The sequence below is a fragment of the Grus americana genome, chromosome 3, assembly GCF_028858705.1.
Source record: "Grus americana isolate bGruAme1 chromosome 3, bGruAme1.mat, whole genome shotgun sequence".
In the NCBI taxonomy this organism is placed as follows: domain Eukaryota; kingdom Metazoa; phylum Chordata; class Aves; order Gruiformes; family Gruidae; genus Grus; species Grus americana.
This window is the reverse complement of record NC_072854.1, coordinates 73,336,465-73,357,030: the sequence shown is the minus strand read 5'-3', so window position 1 is coordinate 73,357,030 and position 20,566 is coordinate 73,336,465. Positions and strand designations below refer to the sequence as shown.

Sequence of the window (20,566 nt, the reverse complement as noted above, 5' to 3'; positions counted from 1 at the left end):
TTTAAGTAATAGCTATGTATTAAAAATAAATGCAGTATTACCTAGTATTTTATGTCATGTTTCCTTGACTGAATGATTGGGTTCAGACCAAAGCAGGAAAAGCATGTAAACTGCACAGATATAAATATGTAAGTGGTATTATAGAAACACATATCTGCTCCCTTTTCCTTTTTCAGTGTGGAGTATTTTTTTATGGCTGTTTACAGGATGCAGAGCATTGCCAATACCTCTTTAACTCTCATTCAGCATAATATGAGTCTAGACCAGGTTTCCTTTGGTCTATGCACCCGTTCGCTCACTTTGCTCAGTCCATAGTGCTTATACATATATATCCAGGCAGACCAATAAAATCTGAAAGAGGGCAAAGCCATGGCACCTCAATCCCTTCGAATTCACTCATGCCCATCTCTGCAGCTCAACGTATCTAAACCACAGATCCACTTTGCGAGGTATCTTTTCTTCTAAACCCCTCTAAGTCATGGGTCTTCCATTATTTTATTAACTACTCAATGATGTGCTATTCCATCACATTACCTACATTTAGAAAAATAATCAAAATAATGACTGTGAAACTAGAACAATAGGCCTGAAGTTCTCCTAGCTGACACCTCAGTGATTTTAAGGCTTCCTTTTCATCCATCCTGAACAAATGTGGATGCATAAATAAGGTGCAGGGTAGAAAATGAGATCATTTCAGTTAAAGGTCACCATAAAATCCTAATAATCTTTAAGGTATTCAGTTCTCCCATTCTTTATTTGCTATTGCAGACTTCAAAAAATAGGTGTTTATGGAAGCTGATAAAGTTTCTTCTATACATAAACAGCAATTAGAATGTAAATGGGAAAAGTAATGTTCTGGGGTATTCAGCATAAGTTACACTTTTGATACATTAATTTGGGCTTTTTTTTTCAGCATTGGAAAGGTTCTTTAAAATGTGTCAGATATTTTTTACACATGGCTTGATTGCTAAATTGATATTTGTAAAACCTCCATTGATTCTTAGTCATGTGTAAAATACTCCCATTTTGGAAAGACTGCTAGCCTTTTCCGTCTCCGACGTTTGTGATTTTTAATATGACATTTTTTCCTTCTTTTTGTTTTACAAAATATCTAGAAGGGGAATATGTGGTGAAATGAAGGATACAAATAACGGCCAGTAGATACAGAGCTGTTTCCTTCGGTCCTAGCTGTAGTCATTGGGGAAATTTCAGACAAGATTAGGTACTTGCAGGTTTCCCTCTGAGCGGTGCAGAGATGTGTGGTTTCATGGTACAGCCTGGGAGTAAACTTTCAGTCTCCCGACTTACTTGTTCCTTTTGTAAATGAAATTTGCGGCGTAAGGGCTTACTGACCCCCACACAGTTCCAGCCTGAAAGCCGAGATGGCAGGTGGGAACACCCTCATCTCCATGGCAAGGACTTCCTTTCCATATGCAGATGTTACCAGTTCTCTGTGGCACCAGGCTGGATTCCTGCAGAAGATGGCTTTACACAGAGCTGCCCTTGAAAAGCATTGGGAAGTGCCAGCCAGCGGATGCTTTAGCTGCTGTATTTCCCGCCAACAGAGTACCAAATCCTTCTCCATAGGGTACAATGACTTCTAGTTAAATTCCTTGTCCTGTTTATTAGTTAGAATCTAATTATAAGTAGACCTATATAGTTAATCTGTATTAAATCCCATATATCCAAGATAGTATCTCTCTCTTCACACTTACCTAAGTCCCCGTCTGGCGAGTTCAGCCAGAGTGATTCAGACTGACATTTCTGAATTAAATTAGAAGTCTGTGGATTTTAAATTGAGAGTCTGAAACTCAGAAACTGTGGACCTTTGACTTTAAAATGCACTTTTCTCTTTGGCCTGATGTAGCGTAAGCTTGTTGGTATGCAAGTCCCAGCACAGATTTATCTATTTGCTCAGGTTGTTTCTTAGGTAAAGATTTCAGGGAAATCAGGGGATTTCAGAGCAAGAGAGTTTTATCAAAATTAATCAAGCTGGATAGAACTGGTGTATGTAAGAGTGTGTTGTAAATATTGTGTAGCATTTTGGCCTAGAGGGCACCCTAAGTACATTTTTGCAGTTAAGAAATAAATAAATACAAGAATGGTTTGAAACATTATCCAGGACCAAATAGTCACATTGTTTAGCAAAGGAGACATTCAGCTGACTTCTCGTTCACTCTTTGGGAGGGTCTCCATAGCCATCAGAGCACCAAAATTCATCATTGGGTTTCACGAGAGCAGGTGCCTGGGAAATCTCCACATTTTGAGACATGTGCCCTTTCTGTAGTGAAGGGAAATCAGGTGCTTTTGGCTATTGTGTGTCATTGCTTGGATGTCATGGGCTTGTGGCAAAGAAACCATGTGAGATGAGCTTCCCTTGAGGAGAGGCCAGGCCCCTTCTCTTCCGGAGCGCACTCTTCCAGTCGCTCTCCTTAACAGTCAGCACGAAGCACTTCTGCTGAGAGGTTTTTAATATAGTGTTATAAAAGCAATCAGTTACTTATTTTAAAATGTAGAAAGAATTAATCTTAGCTTATTAACAGCTCTGCTAGCCAGAGATGGAAACTGCTGAACGTCTGAATGAATCTAGTCTATTCATCACTTCATGAAGTCTATAATCCGTAGTGTGTCAAAAATCTACAAGACATCCCCGAATGCTGAATTTTGCATTGATGTGGATCTCATACTTATTTGAAAGACATTTGAAATCATAACCAAGCAGGCACTTCCCTCCTGACTAAATCTCTGATGAGGAATTTTGGTTATTTTAAAAGGATGTGGGATCTCCTAAGCCTGTAAAATATGCTCAAGATACTGTGACTTGAGACAGGGGACGAGAAGGTGTTTGATGACTAGCAACGGAAGCTTCCAAATTTCTGGGGATCCCTGGAGTCAAGGACGGCCTATGCCTGTCAAAAAAAAAAGAGCAGAGGAGAGTAACCCCATATAATCATAGGTTTCTGTAGAAGCTATTGCTACTTTCTAAGTATCACAGAAGTGAGGCCTAGATTTCATGGGTTAATCCTATTTAATTTTAATGGATCTACTAGTACAAGGAACAGCTGAGCAATCAGACCTTTACGAAGCTCCATATATACTGACATCGATCCATTAATGTTCATTTCCTAGCAGTTGCAGCAAATAAGAGTAAGTAATCAAAACTGTTAAAAATGCTGTTGCTTTGTTTCTCAACAGATAGGGTGACTTAAGAGCTAAAGTATAAGAAAGAGGGTGAAAACGATGTTATAGTGGGCACATTTTTTAAATGAAAACCTATGATAAATGTTTGCTTTGCTAAGAGAAAAGGAGAAAATATATTGAATATATTAGGAAGATTAAAATCCCTGTTTTGACTGAACAAGCCTGCTAGATCATGAGATGATTCTAAATCCGTGTTCATGAGCAAACAATTCGGTACCTACTACGGAGGGCTACCTCTGCGTGTTTTGCATGCACACTGTTTATATATAGTAGGTGGCTTTTGTAAATCACGGAGGGAAAGCATCTGAGCGAGTGAAATAGAAAGGACTATTGACAATTTATCAAAGAGCTGGTGTATGTTTTAACTGGCTTCAGACAGGAACACATGAGCTTTCTACTTGTTTCCAAGGCAGAATAAAATTGTATGATTTTAGCGGCACTGATCCTTGCAGAATAAATCTCCCCAGTAATTTAACTGGAGAGTCTGCACAACTAGACAGTCAATCTGACTTTTCTCTCTTGGTAGGAACTAGAGGAGGGAGGAGCCATGTTTGGGAAATCAGAAGTGGGATCGCAGCAAACCAGGTTTCCAAGCTTCAGTCTTTGCTGCTCCAAACCACCCCCCTTTCAAACTGTCTTCTACAATACACTGGCCTTTCTCATTACAGCTGACCAGAACTTTTCCAGTAGAAAATTTTCTGTTGAAATATGTCATTTTGATAAAATAGAAACATTTAATAGGAGTGTGCTTGTTGTAGCAAAAAAAAAAAAAATCTTTTGAAGAAATACTGGAACAGAACTTCCATTTTAAGCTGATGATTGATTTCATCTGAAGTAAAAATAATGATACACTGTGCTACACTGTTTAAAATGTTTAAAAGGAAAACAGAACAAAACACTTTTGATGCCATCAAAATAGAATATTTCAATCAACCTCCAAGTGAGTTTTAAATTGTGTTACATGGGAGACTGAAAATTGTTCACTTTTCTTCCATTTCAGTAAGGAAAAATATTCAACACCAGGTAATTTCCCATGGAAAGCAAACATCGCTTACAAGCCAGCTCCAGCCCCTTCTCTGTTCTTGCCCTGAACCTCTGCTTGTCTGATGGCAGCCCTTATCTCTGCAAAAAATGCAGTCCCATGTAGTGCCCCAATTACCAGATGATAAAGGTACCATATGTTAAGAAATTTGGGAAGGCGGTAGGACTGGGGGCATGGGCTGTTTCTGAGGGGAGAAGTGTTAGATCTGTGGGCCAGGCAGGATCAGGATGTGTGGGAGACAGGGGCAGAAGGCAGTGGGATGACTCCGGCCTCTTTGGGGGGACAAGGACAGCAGGGCCACATGGTGCTGCTTCCCCACGGGGGAAGCCTTTGTTTCCCCTGTGACCACCAGGGAAGATTGAAGCCCCTGCAGTCTCAGTGCCCTCTTTCCCTAACCTTTCCTAAAGCCTCCTGACATCCCAGGTGTCTTCTCATGAGCCCCAGACCTCCACCAGTTCCCACCTACTCCCACCTGCTGCTGCAGGGATTGGAGAGGCAGCAGCTGAGGCTCTGGCTGGGCATCAGGACCTGGTGACCTGCTCTCCAGTCTCAGCAAAACTCAGACCATCACAGGAGAGAGAACAGCTCTGTGTGACAGCCATGCATGAGCCTCGGCAAAGACCTGCTGTCTTTGTGAGTGCCAGGTTGGAGGGGATGAAGGCTGCAGGGTGTTAAATTTTGGTAAGAACCAATGGGAGCATTTGCAAACATTTACCCTGCCAGAGGCAGCAGAACAAAACTTTCACTTAACCCCTGGAATCATTTGCTGGCATGTTGCAGGTTCTTTGTGTCAAGGGCAGAGACTGAAGTTTAATTATTAAAGCGTGGATGAAGGGGAATTTGTTCCCCCTTTTATGTACATATCTGGATACCCCTCCAGGCCTGGTCCTGGCTGAGCTGCCCTGAGCTGGGTCTGCGGTGCCCTGGGGGAGCTTCGTGCCCAGAGCCAGAGGACAGGCAGCCCCTCTGCCCCTAGCTCCCGCTTTGGGAAATACGACCTGCAGGGAAAGCAGGCACCAGCAAAGCCCTCGGCTGGGTCTTCTGTAATTAACGTGCCTCATGGATAAACACACAACGCAGGCAAATAACTAGCTGTGTGACAGTAAAAAAAGTGCAAATATTGACACAGGGAGAAGACACCCCTGAGGCAGCATTCACTGCAAACCCTTCTCTGAATGAGCAATAGTTAAATGTTTGTCCTTGCCTCTTTCTTTCAAAAGTAGGGCAAATATCTATAGAGTTCCCAGCGGGGAGGTAATCTAACTTTAACTTTCATACAGTCAAGTAAAACACCCGAGACCTGTGTTAGGGATGCAAGCAGGTCGTCTGAATTATGATTTTTCAATCTGGTATTATTTTAATCTGACATGCCTCTCACGTGCTTCATTTAGATTCATCTTGACCTGAAAACTGTAATCTCAATGCCTTTATCCTTACAGGTGATTTATCTTGTTGCAGTATCTTTTTTTTTAAAAAAAAAACAAACCAAACTAACCAAACCAAAACAAAACGTATAAATATTTATCTTAATAGCGAAACCCTGCCCGTGAGGCAGACCGGCACATTTCACTATCTCGGGTCTCCCGAGTGTGGTCAGGGTCCCCTTCGAGCAGCAGTCTCTTGCTTTTGCTCTCGCTCTTGCTAATTGTGGCAAGACGGTAATGAACTAAGAGCCGCGGGAGGTGAGAGCAAACACCTCCCCTGCAGCCGCAGCGTGCTCCGGGTGGTGCTTCCTTGCTAGCTTACAAGACAATAGCCGAAGAAATTAAGGAGTGGGAGAAAATGACTGATCCTTCTGTATGAGATAATGGATGAGCCCGGGATGACCTGTTTTTTTCCTTGCGGTGGAGCGGTGCTGAAGACAGAGGGCACCAGCGCCCAGCCCACAGCCGTCGCCCCGCCGCCAGCGCGCCAGCTCGGGGCGGCCGGAGAGCCGCCAATGCCTGCTCACGGCAGGCAGGGAGCCACTGCCTCACCCGGCCAGGTACGTCTGAGGGGGAACCCTCCGAGCAGACCGCGGGGCACAGCCCGGGGGCTGCCTGCGGGCCAGGCGGTGCAGGCAAAAGGCACTCGGGAGACGGGCTGCGGGGCTGCCCGGGGGAGCCGACTTCAGGCGGCTGTGCCTGCGTGCATGTGTGGACACACAGCCAGGACGGCGGCTCTCCTCGGAGCATCGCCTTCCCCGTCACCGTCTACAGCTCTCCGCGCCGCTCGGCGGGCAGCCCCGCGGCGGCACCGGCACCGGCACCGGCACGGCTGCCCGCCGCCGGGGGAGGGACGGGGGAGCGGCGGCCAGTCTGGGGCAGTGCGTGCCGCGGCCGATCTCCGTGCCTCGGCGTGTGTGTGCGTGTGTGTGTGCGTGTATTTTTGCGTGTGTGTGCGCGCGCGTGTATTTGTGTGTGTGTGCGTGTGCGTGCGTGTGTGTGCGTGTGCATGCAGGGAGAGCGCGGCAGCAGCGGAGGGCAGAAGTTTGGGGGAAGCGCCCAGCGGTCCTCGCGGGCGGACGAGACGGCGGTGGCGGAGCCGGGACAGCGGGGTAACAGGACAGCGGGACCGCAGGACAGCGGGATAGCGGGGTACCGGGCCAGGGGGCCGGCGGGGCAGGGGGCGGCCGGCCGGCCGGCGGCCCGGGCCGCCGGGCGCTGTCCCGGGTGCTGACGGGGCCGCCGTGCAACAGGGACCCGGCCCGGCCGCGCTCCCAGCTTCCCGGGCGGCGGCCGTGGCAGCCGCGCCGCCCACCCTTTTCCCACCACGGCGTTTCAAGCCTCCAAGCCCAGCCGCCGGGCTCGCCGCCTCTCCCCGCCCGAAGCCTGCATGAAGGCAGGCGTGCCGGTAAGGCACATCAGGGCTTTGCCCGCGGTTGCCTTAGTAACTAATATGTATTTTCCCCCGCTTGCATATGTGTGTCCCTGGCTCAACTACAGTTTTGCCCCCTACACACGGAAAAGTTAATCTAAACCGTGAATCGGTTCCTTTCTTCCTTCCTTCGCTGACCTTTAAATGACATTTCCCACCGCTGGCAGGGCAGATTGCACCTTCTCTCTTTTCATCCCTTTCTATATTGGGAAAGGAAATTCCTGAGCTGAGAAAGATGCCTTCAGGTAGTCAGAATGCGAGAAGAGAGGCACTTGTCACCTCGCTTTCAGAGCTGGGGCCGCGGAGGCCAGGCTAGGACGCTTCTCCGATGAGCGAACTACCTCGTGAAACTTTCAAAACTTCCCGGGGGCGGAGGGGAGGGTGTGTGCCGGCTGAAGGTGCGAGAAACAGCCGCCCTGGCTTGAAAAGGGGACACGAAAAGGATCGTATAAACTTAACATACTCGAGTATGCATGATCGTCTGTCAAGGCAAATAAATATGTATTTTAATCCCTCTTGAAACTTCCTTTCGAGAGCCCTTACCGAAACAAATTGACCTAGGCATTTGCGAAAGCAGTCATCTCCTCGAGCTGTGCGGGGTTGCTCTTTACCGAGCCCTGGTTTGACATCGATTTCCCGATTAGTGTGTTTTATCCCCTCTTTCTATGCCACCAGGTTAAAAGTCAATAGGATGACGGCCGCCTGGGCACCTTCGAGAGCGATGCTGTAAGACTGCGCTGTGATGCTATTTGGAGCAACTTGGGCGCTGGCGGGGGGAAGCCGATTCCATTTCCTACATGTCCTTAAACCATGTGCAAGCAAGAGGAGCCCATGAAATTGGTGACCTGGGTCTGGATGACATCGTGCAACAAAATGATTGGCGTGCTGCTGGTCTTTTTCCCTGCTCTGCTCCTGGAGATGGACGTGCTGCCCAGGAGCGCCGGGCGGAAGGTGCTTCTCTCCTCAGCCTCCTCGCAGAGGTCGGTGGCTCGGATGGACGGGGATGTCATCATCGGGGCTCTCTTCTCTGTCCATCACCAGCCGCCGGCTGAGAAAGTGCCCGAGAGGAAGTGCGGGGAAATTCGGGAGCAATACGGCATACAGAGAGTCGAAGCCATGTTTCACACTTTGGATAAAATTAACGCCGATCCGGTCCTGCTACCTAACATCACCCTGGGCAGCGAGATCCGAGACTCCTGCTGGCACTCCTCGGTGGCCCTGGAGCAGAGCATCGAGTTCATACGGGACTCCCTCATCTCCATCAGGGACGACAAGGACGGAGGCACCCGCTGCGTTTCCGACTCGCAGCCCCAGCCCCAGACCAGAGTGAAAAAGCCCATCGCGGGGGTCATCGGCCCTGGCTCCAGCTCGGTTGCTATCCAAGTCCAAAATCTGCTCCAGCTCTTCGACATCCCCCAGATCGCTTATTCTGCCACCAGCATCGACCTGAGCGACAAAACGCTGTACAAATACTTCCTCAGGGTGGTCCCCTCCGACACGCTGCAAGCCAGGGCCATGCTCGACATCGTCAAGCGCTACAACTGGACCTACGTCTCCGCCGTCCACACGGAAGGTAGGTACGGAGCAGCCCGCTGCCTCCTCCGGGAGCCCCCGGGAGCCCCCGGCCGGCCCCGGGGCGCTGCGCCCTCCGCGGGGGGTCCGCAAGGATGCGGCGGTGCTGGGTTACCCGCCGGGACCCCGGGGGGAGTCGGCTTTTCCCCGAGTGAGCGCCGGCCGCTGCCACCCGGGGAGACTGTAAGGGGAACGGGGAAAAGGGTTTGGGAGGAAGCGGTTTCCCCCGGCGCGGAGGAGCCCCCCCCGGCCCCGGGCGCCGCGGCTGCGGGAAACGGGAGGGGTTTCAGCAGCGCAGGAAAGCCCGCAAGAAATCAGGCGTCTTCCCGGCGGTCCCGTCCCCCGTCCTCATTCGCACACAGAGTGGTTCGTGTATTTCTAACTAAAAAGTTAACAGATGCGAGCCTCTAGCTCTGGAGCTGATAGCGGCTCTGGCTGCGCCGTGGTGGGGTCCGGAGGTTGTCCGTGGGGCTGGTGAGCGGGTCTTACTCACGGGCTCGGTCGCTACCACCACGGGAAGTTTGGCATTTCTGCCTGAGCAAAACGGAGTCACGGCTCGGCAGGGATTCCAGGATTAGCTGCTGGCTTTGCCGGCTGTGAACTCATTTTCTGGGACTGCGAACAGAGAGGAAAGAAACCTGAAGATCCCTCTGCAGTCTAGATAGCCCCTGCAAAGCCATGTCCCGTGGGAAGGAAAGGGCAGTGGGCACTTTGTCAGCAGGTCGGGGCAAGCATGTTTTCATGCAGCTTGAACAATCTGTTCGCAGTCATCAGTTTTTATTAATTTTAAATATCAAAAGAAAAATGTCAAAATTAAGCCTATTTTCAAAAGGAGACTTTGGTTTATAGCCAGGTTAGGTGGACCAACACAAATTACAGAAGTAATTACATTTGATAGAAAACAAACTCTTGTGATATATTATTGTGACATTCCTATAGTCCAGTTATGGTCCTCAAAATGAGATTTTTAAGTATAAAATTGCAAACCTGGCTACGTTATTGCTATAGTTTTGCAGCTATTCTGTTTATCTGACTGTATCTCTTGTACGGATTTGATTTATGATTCCCTCTGGTTACTGAGCTGACTCCACACCTTTTAGTCTCACAGAGATGACTAAGTAAAAAGAGTTAAGAACATGTATTATGATGAAAAAATAAAAGAGTCTCCAGGAAGAGTTGCATATACAACATTCAAAGGTGAATTGGATTAAACTAGACACCTACAACGTGAAAGTGCTGCAATTTGGGAAGGGGGGTGGGGTGGTAGTGAGGGCAGGAAGCAACGACCTGACATTTGCAGTTCATTCATGACTTGTTCAGATGATAAACGAACTACTAGCAAGAGTTGGACATGAGCTATTAAGGTTCTCTTTTGCTGACAGATACGATCAGATCTTCTGGCAGGCCAGGGTGAAAAATAAACATGAAAGGGGTAAATTCTTTGTTGATGTAAATCGCCGTCTCTCCCTTCAACGCACTTCGGGGAGCTACGCTAACTCACAGCGCCCGAGGAGCTGCCTCAAGGGACCTGCTCCCGCCCTCTCTCGCTCTCCTTAACATTAGTGGGGACCTTTCTCTTTTGGAAAAGACAACAAATTATGAAGGTTATTTGTTCATTTGTTTATAAAAGATCAATGTAAGTAGTAATTTCAGTCATTGCTTGTGAGAAATTTTAATTAAATATCTATTTTTATGAATATGTTACTGACTGATGAGAAATGCTTGTTGCAAGATATTTTTATAGACTTTAAAACTATGAAAATAGTGGATCAGTTCTACTCCCACGAGGCAATAGTCTCCTCTTACAAAACGTCACAGAGATTATGCAGCTCAAGATTCATTTTATTTTTATTTTTAATTTTAAAAAAAATATTATTAATCTGTATCTGCCATACTTGTATTGTTAGATTCAAGTTACAAATTCCACTGGAAATATGTAACAAGCTTCAGCTTCTGTATTCCCTTCCAGAAAGATGGGTTATTAACCCCGTCCCAATTACTGTTGTGTGGATTCCAAAGACCTTTTTTTTTTTTTCTGTTTAAAATGAAATTAGTATTCATGAAAATTGGTGTAAAATGTTACATTTCTGTTGTTTCAAATCCCACGCATTCACTGTGAGAGATCTCCTTGCTGGTGTGTTAAAGGTGGGATCATTCTTTGTAGACAACACAAAGCCACTCTGAATAATAGTCTGAGTGAACAGGAGCTGCTCCATCCGTGCTATGTTTGGAAATATGGGGATAAAGTGTAGTAAGAAACATTCCTCCTCCACACTTACTCATAGGCCTCTACGCTGTCTTTATGGTGTGCTGCAGACTGTGCTGGGAGGAATTCTAGGGTATCACGGGTTGGAGAATCACTTCAGCAGGGACTGTGAGAAACGGGCATGTTTCTAGGAAATGCACAGGTCGACACTGTGTAGAAGTTAACTGTTCACCTTCTGAGTACTCCAGATCCAGCCTGGTCACCTCTTGAGAGCAGAAAAGCTGCTTAGTTCCTACCGACCTCTCGTTCTGATGAGGATGGACGATCCTCAACTCCTGTGGCCACCCAGCCACAAGGGGATGCAACGAGACCACTGAGCTGACTTGACACCTGTGTCAGCCAGCCCTGCTCCTCAGGCTGCACGGGCCCAGGGCAGGGGCACAGAAATAGCCCAGAGGTGATGAGCCCTTTCTCAGACAACCTGAACCATCCAACTCCTCTGTTTACCCTTCCTCTACTCCTATACTCTAGCTGGAGTTATTTGACAATACCGGTCTACACAATTATACCTTTAATGAAAATCAGAAATAAATACCACACAAGTCAGTGCCCACCTTTCTTAACGTGAAGCCTACACATGCCATGCGAAAGAAGATAATAAAGTCACCTAATCTGTAGCGTCATGTCTTTAAGTAGTCCCCAATATCCTACTTTGCATTTGACATGAAAGTTTATTCTTCATGTCTTAATACGATAATTAGTGTTAATTAGTGGTGATGACATTTAACTAGACACAATCTCTACACACTAGTACATGAAATTGCATGGAGATACGCCATACTTGTTTTGGGGTGGGGTTTTTTTTTTTTTGCACAGTTGTTTATTAAGATGTATAAACATTGCGCTTGGGTAGAAACTTCTCAGTTAGTGAATAAAATCTGTTTTCAAAGGCCCACATAGCACATTGCTCCTTTTAGATTAACGTTGACACATAAAGCTCCACATTGAAGCAGAAAGAAAGGCAAGTCACTACGTTTGGTTATTTTATTATGTTGAGCATAGTTGCACATCATGAGAGTACATTTTTTCCAGAGTGGGCAGCAGTCATTAAACGATGTGAGAAATCTGTGCATCTGCCAGTGGAAGGTTGTGTGACTGCTACTTGCAGTAGCTGCAAGGCGTTTTCAAGGCTATTATTTTTTTAAGGATTCTTCAAAGGTAATTCAGTGTTGGAGCTCTTGGCAAGTGTACGTTTCAGCTTTTAGGCTTGGAAGTAATTCTTATCTGGAAATGCACATAAGGGGATGTCTAACTCCCAGCCAAGGCTTCATATGGAAATCAAAGACATGAAAAGCACATATGTTAAGTTGGGCACAATCACGAGTGTGGTAACAGTAGAAGGAACTATGATTGCTAAGGGTTACTTTCCAAATGAGATATACCGGTCTTTGGTGAGATAACCTCAGTCAGGTATTATCCTCAACTTATCAGGCAGCCACTGGTTATTTGGTAAAACTGTGAAGAATTACGGGGGACACTTTCTTCCTCGACTCGAGAAGAGCCCCTGGGCTGCCTCTGGAACAAGGCAAGAAATGCCGAGTGGAGATGGCAGGAACCACCTCTGCGCTGTTTCGATGCTGAAGGTGCAGAAGTTAATAGAGTTGTCTCCGGAAAATGCAGAGCAGTTGTAAGATTGCTGTAGGTTACACCCGCTTCCAAAACCCACGAGACACCTGCACCCTGGCTAGTGATCAGCATGGAGTTTCCACCAAATCCCTCAATTTTAGATGTTCCTCTTATACATGAAGCAGGAGAGATGATGGTGTAAGAAGGCTTTTTATCATCTCATCTTCCCAATATATCACTTCTGAATAAGAAATAGAAATACTTTAATGCTTGTGCCTGGCTTTTCATTTAAATCTTTACATACTTGTTAGCCTTATAAAATGTATGTGAGACTTTGGATTCTGTGAAAACAGAATCTGAACGTGCAGAATAGATCCGTTTGAGTGCCGTTTGCAATTTATGGACCATTCTTACACTTTAGTGTAGAAATACGCCTTTGTAAACAAACTTTCCATTCCAACAGATTAACGTGCAGACTTTGTAGAAGCAACTTTGGAAATGGAATGATTACGTTAATTGCACCAAATTTTGATTGTTTATAGATTAATTTTACTGAAAGCACTGAGATGGTTCTGGTCTTGATCAATTTTGTCAGATTTGTATTGCCAGGCTATTTCTTTTTCTTCAGTATAAGGCTTAAAATGAACTATGATGAAGCAGATGGCAAAACTGTGAAGACTTTCAGGTCAAAGTAGATGGTGGGTAGATTATCTTCACAATGATTTTTGATAACCTGACAGTCTCACACTCTCCATTGTAGTAATGTACAGGAAACTCGTAAGCATGGTTATATATGTTGGCAAGAGGATAGAAGGGAGTGAATCTTGCACTTCATTGCAAATTTCACAGGAAATAAATTCTTTCAGTAGAACTCACTAAAGTAGCTTTAGACGTGCTAAAGATAATACTTCTGTTTAAAGATAAGTGGAGCGATATCCATCAAATAGCTCAAAGGAATAATTTTCATACAACTGTGTTTAATTTCTCACAAGGTGTTCCTACAGCTGTTTCTAACAATGTTATATTATTAATTCCATGCTGTCACTCAATGATTGATAATTTCTGATAAAATTATGGTCAGCCAATAGAGAACAGCAACTCCAGTTCAAATGTTTGAAATTTCAGAGTTTACAAATATTTCTATAGGTACCAACAGTTACAAAAGTGCTTTTAAAGGTAACCTCATGAAGTGTGGTGAATTGTGCCTGAGATGTGTGTTCACAAATGCATATTCCAATCTATTTTTTTCTCCATTTAACTAGCTTCACTAACCATCTTCAGAGGCTTTGTGATAGTGAAAAAAGGAGAGAGATATGCCCCAAGGAGGACAGAAATTAATTTGAAAACAAGTAGGGACTAGAATATTCCCTTCATTGGATGCATTAATTGTATTTATTAGAAGGTACTGGGGGAATCATTTACACTAACTGATGTTGACAAAATTATTGTGGGTGACAGACACCATAGAGATCAAGAGAAATTCCTTCTTGAAAATATATTGCTTTGCAGTACTCCTAAATTCACAAATAATCTAGCTTTTCAATCGCACAACTGGCAGCTGCATGAGTTAAATCAACTCAAAAGACTCATCTAACTGCTGTGCCTGCCTTCTCAGCAATATTGCTAGAGTTCATATTTATCAGTCAGCACCATGGGTTCATTTGTGCTTTACTTCCATTTTTTCTGCATTATGCCCTTGCTCTCAGATTTGTATGTCCCACAAGCTTTGTAAACTCCTGCAGGATTCTTGTCTCAACGAAGACTGTTTTTAAAATGTTAAATGGTCTTGGCTTTCTCAAAAAGCTATGTTAAAATGCCTCTAAAATGTTCCTTTGAACATATGGTTCATAATATGAAGGTGCTTGTGCTTAGGTTTCTCAGACAGAAACCCAAAAGCTATTGGAAATGAAATCATGTAACTAGAAGTAGTGGCACTCACTGAGAAAGATTCTTCAAGGGCTCTGATGCACCAGAGAGCTGGTAACTGTAGTGGCAGACCAGAAGCGTTGCACCTGCCACACTCAACCCAGAAAAATACTGATCAAAGTCATTGCTAACTGGTGCTCACTGACCCATGCAAAACAAAGTGAGGATCTCAGTATATTTTCTGGGTGGCAGGTGTTCGCAGCATAAGCCACGGTCACAGATGGCGGTAATTAACACCCGTGCTGACAAACTGAATGGGAGGGCCACAAACAGACAGGACATGAACTACAATAGCGTTTCACCTAAAGAAACCATCGCTTCACGTATAGGTGTCTAAGGGATGCTAAGGGGTATCACCAGAGATGGGTGGAGAGAGGTGTGCAGCAAATGAATGCCATCCAGGGGGTAACCAGCTCGGTTTTGCTGGCTAATTTTCCAGACTGAATCTTTTCCCAAACACTAATATTGTGATGATGATGATGATGATTGCTATTAATATATGGCTTAAAGAACAATTTCTAGATCTGGTTTGCCTATCAACGCAGCACAAAGTGGGCTGATGAGAGAGGTGGCAGGTGTCTTGGGATCTGTGAAGCTGTTGTAGCCATTGCTGCCTGTTGGGCTGCGGCCCCAGTTCCTGTCTAGAACAAAGGATTGCCCACGAGTGGCTGTTCACGGACACTAGAGCAGCACAAAGTCACCAAAGTCAGTGGAGTTCAGGTCAGTCTTAGTTCCTTGCCAGTGAAGAAACACTTACAGGATGAGGCCTATTTTTTAAAACCCTGTCCCAGTTAGGATACCTCACACCATAGATAAACAAATCATAGAATCATGGACTGGTTTGGGTTGGAAGGGACCTTAAAGACCATCTAGTTCCAACCCCCCTGCCATGGGCAGGGACACCCTCCACTAGACCAGGTTGCCCAAAGCCCACATGGTGTGTAAGAAGTATGCCTAAGAATGGTGTATACATAAAGGCTCTTTGTAGTAATTGTTTTATGTGAAAAATAATCTATCTTTGGCTGAGGAAAGGGAATCAACGTTAAAGAAATATTAAAACTGTTGTACTGATCCTTCAACAGTGGACTGAACATTGAAAGAAGCAAGAGCAGGGCACGTACAGAGCATACCTTCACAGCTCCAGTATGTAGCAACTTCCCAAATACTAGGGCTGCCAGCCACCAATGGACCTTTCATTAACAAACTTGTCTGATCCCTTTTTGTATCTATTTATACTTCAGGTACTTCAGTCTCCGTAGTATCATAACAATGAATCCTATAACTTAATTGTATGCCGTGTGTATCCTGCTATTTACTTAAACCTGTTCCTTGATGACTGCACTACCTTTGTACATTCATACAAAACTCCTCACCATTTGTTAATCTTGATCACTATTCCATATTTCTAATTCCAAAATGAAATGTGGGGAAACAGAGCTATATTCAGTGTTCAGGGTGGGGGTACATCACAATTAAACTCACTTGTGAAGTAACAATTTCAATATTGCTCTCAGACCTTTCCTAATAGACTTCCAGTAGTCCATTACCTTTTTAGCTGCCACTATGCACTGAATGGACGTTGTCAGAAAATATTTTAAAATTACCACAAAACCTTTTCTTAAATAGTAAAGCCTACCTCAGAGACCATTATACAGGGGGTTTTCCTCATGTGCGTTACTCTTCATTTATTAACACAAAATTTATTTCCTATGCTTTGATTCCTATCTGTTAGCCAATTATTAATCCAGGACCTTCTGTCTTATCCCATAGTACCTCTATTTCTGTCAGAGCCTTTAATAAGGGACCTCATCAAAAGCTCTCCTAAATTCTAAGTACTCCATAGTGATTGTACCATTCATACGGCTACCTACTCCAATAAAGAAGTCTAATAAACTTCTGAGGTATGTATTTTCTCTGCAAAAGCTATGTTGGTTCTTCCCTAATATGGGATATTTATTCACTAGTGCATGAATACTGTTTTTCTTCCTACCAATCACCTTTGTGCAGAAATATCTTAAGTTCGCAGAAATATCATGTCTGTTGTTCATTAGATTACCTTCTATGCCTCTGTACTCTCTATAAATTCTGTTAAAAAATGAAAACTGATATCTGAAAATATAAAATTACTTTTTCCACTTTACTGCTTCCATCTGTTTTGGTACTAAGGCCAGTTTAATTGGTGGTAATGTGCCACAACAGAAAATTAGCTGGTATTGGCAATTTGTTAAAGTCCATCTTATGGATTTGTTCTAAAATACATTCTATTGACACTCTGAGACGACGGTTCAGTCTTATCCTACATAAGGAATGACCTCTGTATGAAAACCATCCTATCCGCCTTTACAGGCAGTGCAGACTCAGAGAATTAATTTAACTTTTCTGTTACGGTTTTATCTTCCCTGAGTGCTTTTTTTATATAACTTGTTTTCACTGAATATCAGGCAAGTTTCCCATTTCTGGAATATTTGAAGAATGAGGGCTTATTAGATTCTGTCCCTTTATGTCTCAAAATTGTTTCATCTTGTTTTATTGTGGGTTTGTATTTCATCTGCCAAGATGTGCTCTGTTCTTCTTCCCTCATTAGGACTTTTTAAAATATTTGTTTTATTTTTATTGTATTTTATTTTGTTTTATTTTAATAGCTTTAGGAAATTTACTTTTCTGCTTTATCATGCTGGTTTTTTTGATCCTTTTGGACTTTGGCTTTCAGCCTCATATATTTCTGAGTAGTCTTCATGTAATTTCATAGAATCATAGAATCCTTTAGGTTGGAAAAGACCTTTAAGATCATGAAGTCCAACCGTTAATCTAGCACTGCCAAGTCCAACCACTAAACCATGTCCCTAAGCACCACATCTCTGTGTCTTTTAAATACCTCCAGGGATGGTGACTCAACCACTTCCCTGGGCAGCATGTTCCAGTGCCTGACAACCCTTTCAGTGAAGAAATTTTCCCTAATATCCAATCTAAACCTCCCATGGCGCAATTTGAGGCCATTTCCTCTTGTCCTTTCACTTGTTACTTAATTTGTTACTATTTCACTCTTTTAGTTGCTCCTTTTAATTTCCTTGAAATTACCTTTCTCATTTTTACATATTTTATTTTGTTTTAAATTAAATATTAATATTACTGATTTTTTATTTTACATGCAGCTTTTTCTTTCCATATATGACTGAAGTACAGCCACAATTAGAGACTATTTTTTGAATTGTTGGGTCTTAATAAGGCCTTGTATACTGCTCAAGACTAAATCAAGAGTTGCTTTTGCTTTTGTGAGTTCAAATGAGTAACACGCATGAAAAAGAAATCAATGCACAGTATGTAAGATTTGCCCTCATTTGCCATTATTTAACCTACAGTCTGGCAGTGCTACATACAGAGCCAAGGTGTGTTAATAGCGTTTTGTGACACGTGGAGTGCTTTTTAATTAAAAGTACTGTGCATCACAAGCTGTCCTTTCCTCTTGTGACATGCCACTGCCTAGATGGCTTGTGTCTGTCAAAGACCAGTGCAAGAGATATTTCATTTTACTGAAAAGTCATATTGTTTGTTATACAATGCCATGGTCCTCCTTTTGAACAATTTCCACTTGTATTCTCTCTTGAATGTTTTTAAAGAAATTAATATCTTAAAGTATATTTGAATTATATTAACAGCCAGCAATGATTTACAAGTCCTTTTGAAATTTCATAGAAATGTTGTAAGCATAGGCATTTGGGAGTTCCGGTAGACCAAGAAGAAGGTCATGTCCTGCGCTGGTGCAGAGAGCAAGTGTGGCTGTAAGGCTCTTGATCCAATGCTCACTGAAGCTAGTTGGTGGTCCTCTGCTGAATCCAATGGATCCTGAATGGGGCTCAGCATGGCCTTCAGATGTTATCCTTTCAGGTTATGGAGCTGACATTCCTCAGAAAGCACTAAAAATCCAGAGGGCTCATGAATCCCACAGCTAGAAGGGTCTCAGTTAATTGAAAGCAGTGTAACATTGTGTGAAGGCAAACTGTGTTTGTTGGATTTGCATAGATATTAGAGGATGTTCACATACATAATTTTTTCCTTCCAACTAGAAGAAGGCTGAATCTAGTTCACTTCTTCCCATACAAATTCCACAGTGAATTTAACTCTTCTTTCTCTTTGCAAATTGTTTGAGGAGCAAACTTTCATTTTCTTAAATACAGTCACAATTTGCAGTTGTTTGACCAGCAACTTTCATCCTTATTCATCTGTGGATACAGATGGATTTGTACAAACTAGTAATTCCCCAAACATTTATTCAGACAAAACTCATCCTGGCAAACAGCAAGAAGAAGCAGGCATGAATATTGCTGAAGTGACAGCTATTTGAAATCTGAATAAGTGTTCATAAATACTTTCTTGAAATGCCTGGCCAGGCTCCATTGAACATTGAATGTCTCCTCCTCTGTGGAGTAGAATATAAAAGATAAATTTGTAATTAATTGTCAGGAAGTGAGAAAACCTTTCATGCTTATTTATATAAGCCTTTCTTACCCGCATGGTGCTGTGGAGAGGCTTTAGCAAATGGAAATTTGGCATGTAGACCCTTGTGCTGGGTATTGAAAGATGGTGATCCTCCTAGTGAGAATCTATTTCCCTGACTGCAAGTTCCACATACATAAATCTCAGTCTCTCGCCTGAGCAGCAAATATGTGAAACTGAATATTGACAGTGCTGTAAAGGAATGGTATATTATCAACATTGCTACAACTGGTAGGATGATTTGAGAGACTGGAAAGTTAAAATCCACTCCTGGTCAAACTGGGTTACAGCAGTGGGCTAACAGCATTCTCGCCGAGGATGCCCTTATTTGCCAGGCCATAATTCCCTGGAAGGATAAATCTGCAGGTGAAATTACAAGAATGACAGGACAGTTTTCCAAGAGCTCCTCCTGGATTTGTCATTGGCCTCAGAAAGAGATGACCAATATTGTTAAGCACGTGCCCCTAACCATGCCTGCAATGGTGTCCTCCAATGTTGGCATCCTGTGAAACGGTAGGACAAGGACGTAGTAGAAGTCTGAGTCTGCAGCGTGAGGACAGTAATGTGCAAAACTGATGTTATGAAGTTGAGTGAGGCAATGAATATTGATTTCAATATATTACGGAACAGCCAAAAATGGAGCGTTGAGTTGTGCCAAGAAATCCAAATGCAAAAGACAAATGAGCTATGCCAGGCAGCTCTGCCTACCAAGACGGCAATCCCCAGAAAAATAATACGATGATGATTCAGAATTCAGCTGACAAAATTGTAATGAAATTAAAACCAATCAGTGTGACTCTACGGAAAATAGGTCTTCTCAAACAAACCTGATTTTATTCCCTGATGAAAGTGCAAACTTGGTAGCTACAGATAACGATGTGGATGAATTATCTTTGATTTCTGTAAGGCATTGAATTAGTATTACAGGATATTTTTATTAAAACAGCACTATGCAATGTCAGAAAAACAGGTGTTGCATAAATCAAAACTCAGTACACTGACCTCAGCAAGTAAAGAGTGACCATAAAATGAGATTATGTCTACTGCATTGCGCAGAGCTTGACAAAAGCCTCAGTGTCTTCATCAACGATATACAAAGCATAATTGCTGACAAGATATGCAAATTTGTGAAATGGCAATTAATGGGGAGAAAAGGGAAGACTCAGATCTCTTGGTAACCTAGGCCCAGTCTAAGAAAATGCATGCTAATACAGTCGAATGTCAACCATAAATACAGAAATAAAGCACATGTGTATCTTACATACTGTGTCCCTGAAAGGAGCGCTAAATATAGAGAAACTGCATCAAAAAACCTCCAACCCAAAATACAAAAAGCTTGTCATCCTTGAGAGAGTGGGAACTTTACCTCAATCTAAGGATTGTTAATATTAATTTTGCTATTCTTTGTTCAGTTCTGTTGTCAACATTTTAAAAAGAAAGTTAAAATATTGAAAAAAGATAGGGATAAAACTAAATGAACAGAGGGCTGAAAAACATGCCTTATAGCAGGAATCTAAACCAGCTTAGTCTCTCTGGTTTGTCAAAAAGAGATACAGCTTGATTTATCAAAAACGTTTCATTTCCTCCAAGCAAGCAAAACCAGTAGGAACTACAGGGCTCTGTATCCTAATGGTTAAATGCAT

The 20,566-nt window shown here is 43.5% G+C and overlaps 1 protein-coding gene across 7 annotated transcripts in view; it reads left to right on the top strand.

The window, feature by feature from the left end:
* The first annotated feature begins 5,938 nt into the window (after positions 1-5,938).
* GRM1 (glutamate metabotropic receptor 1) overlaps positions 5,939-20,566 on the top strand; it is a 193,750-nt gene continuing 179,122 nt past the window's right edge. For 4 of the 7 annotated variants that reach the window (XM_054822444.1, XM_054822442.1, XM_054822443.1 and 1 more), the window contains exons 1-2: positions 5,939-6,227; positions 7,775-8,672. In XM_054822444.1, the coding sequence (XP_054678419.1) occupies positions 7,910-8,672 (763 nt within the window). In that variant the 5' untranslated portion in view covers positions 5,939-6,227; positions 7,775-7,909. Of the gene's footprint in view, positions 6,228-6,821; positions 7,076-7,237; positions 7,345-7,774; positions 8,673-20,566 lie in introns of those variants that run through there. The other 3 variants (XM_054822437.1, XM_054822439.1, XM_054822438.1) reach the window with 3 other exon arrangements.